General features: G+C 57.9%; 3 protein-coding genes across 3 annotated transcripts in view; all 3 read right to left on the bottom strand.

The window, feature by feature from the left end:
- Positions 1-783, bottom strand: part of SDRG_15406 (hypothetical protein) — a 1429-nt gene extending 646 nt beyond the window's left edge. The window contains exon 1 of the mRNA XM_008621577.1: positions 22-783. Coding sequence (XP_008619799.1) covers positions 22-740 — 719 coding nt within the window. The 5' untranslated portion in view covers positions 741-783. The remainder of the gene's footprint in view (positions 1-21) is intronic.
- An 804-nt stretch (positions 784-1587) lies between these two features.
- SDRG_15405 (serine/threonine protein kinase) lies at positions 1588-4143 on the bottom strand (the record flags this gene model as incomplete). The annotated part of the gene is made up of 16 exons (XM_008621576.1): positions 1588-1594; positions 1636-1664; positions 1710-2325; positions 2370-2533; positions 2581-2667; positions 2712-2795; positions 2847-2945; positions 2989-3093; positions 3140-3235; positions 3272-3361; positions 3402-3485; positions 3535-3636; positions 3680-3778; positions 3827-3925; positions 3969-4055; positions 4104-4143. Coding segments are annotated over 16 exons (1888 nt in total), but the record flags the coding sequence as incomplete, so codon positions are not given.
- A 212-nt stretch (positions 4144-4355) lies between these two features.
- The window catches only part of SDRG_15404 (hypothetical protein), a 1477-nt gene continuing 710 nt past the window's right edge, over positions 4356-5122 (bottom strand). The window contains exon 2 of the mRNA XM_008621575.1: positions 4356-5111. Within this exon, the coding sequence (XP_008619797.1) occupies positions 4421-5111 (691 nt within the window). The 3' untranslated portion in view covers positions 4356-4420. The remainder of the gene's footprint in view (positions 5112-5122) is intronic.

Below are 5122 nucleotides of genomic sequence, written 5' to 3'. Positions count from 1 at the left end.
AAGAGGTTTTGCGCGTAAAACACAATGTCAAAGAGGAACCACGTGCCGGCCGTGCCGAGGAGGCTCTTCCAGTAGTGGCGGATGATGAACGACCACCGGATCTTCTTCATGTGCACTTCTTCCGCGAGCATCGTCTTGTACACGTGCGTCTCCTCGGCCGTGATGCGGTAGTAGACAAGGAAGAGCGCAGGCAGCACACCGAACCCAAAGAGCACGCGCCACATGATCTCGAGGTTCTGGTCCGTCTCATCGAGAGCGTTGACCATGATCAAACCAAGCACACCGGCGACGAGGAAGCCGACACCTTGCAGCGAGAACGTCAGCGACACGCGGCGGTTGCGGTCGGCGGGCGACGTGGCGTCTTCCGACGACGACGACGCCGCCAGCGGGTACTCGCCACCGATACCGAAACCGAGGACACCGCGCGCAATGACCAAGAACCACAGTGTAGCATGGTCCGAACCGCCGTAGGCTGCGGCGGTGAGAATGCCACCGACAATCAAGATGGCGCAGGTCGCAATCATGCAGTTCTTGCGGCCGTACATGTCACCGAGAAAGCCAAACGTGAGCTGACCGAGGACAGCGCCGATGAGCGCGGCCGTCGAGACGTTGGACTTCATGTCGGACGTGTAGTCTTCCTTGTACTGGTGCTTGAGGATGATGTTGACGATGTTGACCACCGAGAGGTCGTACGCGTCGTTGAAGAAGCCGAGGCCGCGGAGGAAGAACTTGTTGATCATTGCGGGTGAGGAGCAGGCAAAAGGCAAAGTGAGCTGCTGAGGAAAAGGCCCATCGTGAGGAAAAGGCCCAATTTGAGGAAAAGGTGCGGACCCTGCGCGTCTATAACGACGCTGTAGATACTACTGCGTTCGATAGCCAGCATCGTCGTGGGCTGAACGTCGCAGCCGTCGAGGCCACCTTGTCTTCAACGCGTTAACCCTCCCAGACCTAAAGGCGTTAAACTCGATGGCAGCATTGCCATAACACCGCCAAGATCCTCGGCACCAACGTTCAATAGGCTTAAGATCTCTCCAATACAGCGTTTTGGCACTACACTGCAGCGCAGGTTGTTGACTGATCGCATTTTCGGTGGCCTTGCGGGACCTGGTCTGTGGCCGGGTACGGTTAAACGCGTTTTACTCCGTCCAGCGTCGAATGTGCAGGGCGACGTCGTCCTTTGGGTGCGCCAGATGGCGACGACCCGAGATTCCCACTTGACCATCTGTCTCGACGTCCATATCATTTGTACCAAGTGCAAATGGAATCTTCGCAGCGAATCTGCGGTGACGACGGCCCACTCTAAAGTGTGGGAGTCGATGTGACAGGCGACATCGGCAACATTCCCCTGCATACAACACCGAGATGACTTGGATCTGGCCTAGGATCGTCCACATTCAAATCAAATGCTATCAAATCTTCGCCACAAATCACCCTTTCCTCTGGAAGCCCCTTTCCTCAACACAAAGATGACGCAGTGTCCTCGTCTTTTCCTCTGCGGCCATCGGTGATCATGGCACGCTTCCTGCCTGCTTTCGTCGCGCAAGGCCAAGTAAAGTGTTGGGTGCAAGTGCCGGTAGTACTTACAGGTCAGGCCCTAGCTCGCGCTGGCTGAGCCAGCTTATGGCGTGGTTCTACCCGGCGTCTGAGGCCGTTCGTGTCGAAACCTGCTCGAAACGTTGAGATAGGCTGGTGCTATAGATGGCAAGTACTGAGGAGTCTCGGTGGTGCGCCAGCAATGCTACGATGTCGCTTGCCGATGGGCGCAGCTTGGGATCGTGAAGCAAGCAGCGGTGGGTGAGATCTCGGAACCAGTCGGCGCAGTCGGTTGCCAGTGTTGGTCGCACCTCACCCGCCCGAACGGCATCGATGAGTGCAAAGCCTTTGAGAGCTGCGTCCCAGTACGGCATCTTGCGTGTGCTGAGCTCGGTGAGCACGACTCCGAACGAGTAGACGTCGGCGGCTGCGTCGTAGTGACCGCCCTCAAACACCTCGGGGGCGATCCAGTACGGCGTTCCGACGCCATTTGTCAAGGTGCTGAGATCCAGCACTTCTCTTGCGACGCCAAGGTCACTGAGAAGTACGCGGCCGTCAACACTCAATAAGATGTTGTCGGACTTGACGTCGCGATGTAGAATCTGCATCGTGTGCAGATCCAAAAGAGCGTTGGCAATGACCCACGCCACGCGCCAAAGCGAGATCGGGAAGGCCGACGTCTTGAGCAGCGAGCGCAAGCTGCCACCGTCCATATAGGGTAGCACCATCTGAGGTGTTGGCGAGGTCGGATGGATAACAGCCAGCAGCGGCAGCACGTACGGCGACCGACACCTACTCGAATATAGCGCCACGTTGCTATGAGAGAGGTGTCGTACTTGGTCATCGCAGCGACTTCGCAATGAAACGAGGCGAGGCCGTGGGCCTTGGGGATCTTGACGGCCACGACGGCGCCTTGAAATAATGCTTTATACACGACACCGTAGCTTCCGTCCCCAAGCAGCGTCGCCGACGAAAGGTCGATCCAGGGTGCCTCTGGGATCTACGCTTGTCACTAAACCGAAAAGACTAACATGTTGATGCGTCTACCGAGCGCACGGGCAGCGGCGCATACAGGATGGCAGCGACGTCGCGGTGGCCGCGGGCAATCGCCACGTGTAGCGCCGCGTCCCGACACTACGGTCGCGTGTCGAGGCGACAGACGAGCGTGCCTCACGTACCCGAGTCTCATTGGCGGCGAGGAGGCGGCGCACGACGGGCAAGTGGCCCGCCTCGCTGGCCGCCACGAGCGGTGTGCGTCCCGTCTGGACAATAGTTTAATCTTTACAGGGTTAGGTGAGTGTAAATCCACCTACGAGATCTTTATGGTCAACATTTGCCCCGTCCGCGAGAAGCAAGTCGACAATCTCGACATGGCCGTGGGTCGCCGCCAAGCAGAGGGCCGTTCGCCCCGTCTACACCAAGCTCTAAGATCTTGTATGTTGTAGAAATCCATACCGCGGCGTCGATGGCGTCCACGTTGGCAGAAGCGAGCAATAAGAGGCCGACGCTGGCTTTGCACCCCATGGAGGTGGCATGCAGCAACGGCGTCATCGCGTCTCCCTTCCACAACGCTTCTGAGATTTCCAGCTTGACAAAAAAGCACTACCTCTGTAGCGAAGTCGACTTCGACGTTGGGGTGTTTGAGGAGCTGTACGAGGCAGGACCAGTGGCGAAGCGCCAGCACGAGCGGTGAAGTGCCCGCCTATGTCATCTTTATGGATGCTGCTAACAGGACGACGCGTGCCTCGGTGGCCTTTGCGGTCGACGCGCCCGCAGTGAGGAGCTGTCGCACACGCATAGCGTTGCCGTTCTCGATGGCGTGCCCAAGCTACGGCGACGTGAAGCCTCTCGCTGGACAACCAACGTACCTCTTTTGCGAGAGCCCTCTGGATGACGTCGACCACAGTTGTGTGGTGCCGAAGGCGAGCGAGGTCGAGGACGCTTCGGCCCTTCTACGACATGCAAGGATGACCGCATCCCAAGGATTTAGCAACCGATTACGTGATCACACAAGCACAAGACATCTCCTGGCTGAGCGACAAGCACTGACGCAGTGCCCGCGTGTCCGTACCAAGCAGCTTGATGCAACGGCGTCCAGCCGTCCTGTGTTCTTATTGGTACTGCTGCGATGAGAATACGCGCGCACCTTGTCTGTGTGGTCCATGCTCGCAGACGCAGCGAGGAGACTGACCGCGACCGCTGTATGGCCCATGCGCCCGGCTTCGTGCAATGGAGTCCAGCCAATCTACTGACATACGCTTAGGTATGATGCAGAAAAGCGCTGGTTACGTACCTCGTTGGCACAGTCGACATTGGCGCCAGACGCAAGGAGCAGCGCCACCATTTCCACATGGCCCCAGTACGCTGCCTCGTGCAATGCCGTATTGCCAAACTACATAGATATCAGCCGTCGTTGGTCACGGCCTGTCGCCGACCTTGTTGGCGCCGTGGATGTTTGCACCAGCACGCAGAAGCGCGCTCGCCTCTGTCGTATCGCCAGCGCGCGCTGCGCTCACGAGCAACTAGAGCACACGACACTTTAGCACACTGCATCGTACACAGCGATTTACGGCAGTCGGGTCGGCCGAACCAAAGAGCCATTCGAACATCGCGCCGCCTCGTCCACTCACCAAAGATACGAGCTCCACGACATACATTCATGCCCATCACTCTACACGGCGGCCTGTCCAGCGACCTTCCAGCAGCCGCATCACGAAGTCCCATTGGGAGCGCCGCGACCTCGTTTGCTCACTAGCTGGGATACTGACAATTAATGGACTACAGAGGTACACTAGCATTGACGATAGCCAACCGGCAAACAACAATACGCAAAGAGGAACACACCATCTCTGTTCACTTCGACAAATACTTATATATCTATTGCACTCTACGCCTTGTTCTCGACGTAGTGGTCGAGCGGCTCTTCCATCTGGCTCACAAACGACTTGCGCACGTCGTCGTCTTCCATGGCGAGCTTGGCCTTGAAGTCGTTGTCCATGACGCTCGCCTCGTCATTGTTGTCAAACATGCAAAAGACCGTCAGCAAAATCGTGAGCACCGAGATGCCCGCAAACGTAAACCACGTGCCGACGTAGCCAAAGCTCGGGTTGTCGACCCAGAGCGAGAAGCCGTACGACCCAATCGACGCGCCGGCCTTGCCCATGGCGGCCGAGAAGCCGTGGCACGAGCTGCGGATCGCGGTCGGGTACATCTCGGTGGGCATGACGAACGTCGACATGTTGGGGCCAAAGTTGGCAAAGAAGAGCGTCAAGCCAAAGAGCACGATGAAGCCGGCGCTCGACTTGCGGATCTCGTCCCACCAGATGCCGAGGATGAGGAAGACGACCGTCATGACCGTGCAGCCCTGGAGCATGATGCGCTTGCGGCCCATCTTGTTGATGAAGTAGCACGCGACGTAGTACCCCGGCAGCGCCACGAGCGAGATCAAGACGTTCTGGAGCGCAGTGGTGCGGAGCGTGCTCTTGGCACCGACGACCGAGAGAATTGAGGCAGAGAAGAGGTTTTGCGCGTAAAACACAATGTCAAAGAGGAACCACGTGCCGGCCGTGCCGAGGAGGCTCTTCCAGTA

The sequence above is a fragment of the Saprolegnia diclina genome (assembly GCF_000281045.1).
Source record: "Saprolegnia diclina VS20 unplaced genomic scaffold supercont1.91, whole genome shotgun sequence".
Lineage (NCBI taxonomy): Eukaryota > Oomycota > Saprolegniomycetes > Saprolegniales > Saprolegniaceae > Saprolegnia > Saprolegnia diclina.
The sequence above is the reverse complement of the archived record's forward strand: the minus strand, read 5'-3'. Positions and strand labels throughout refer to the sequence as shown.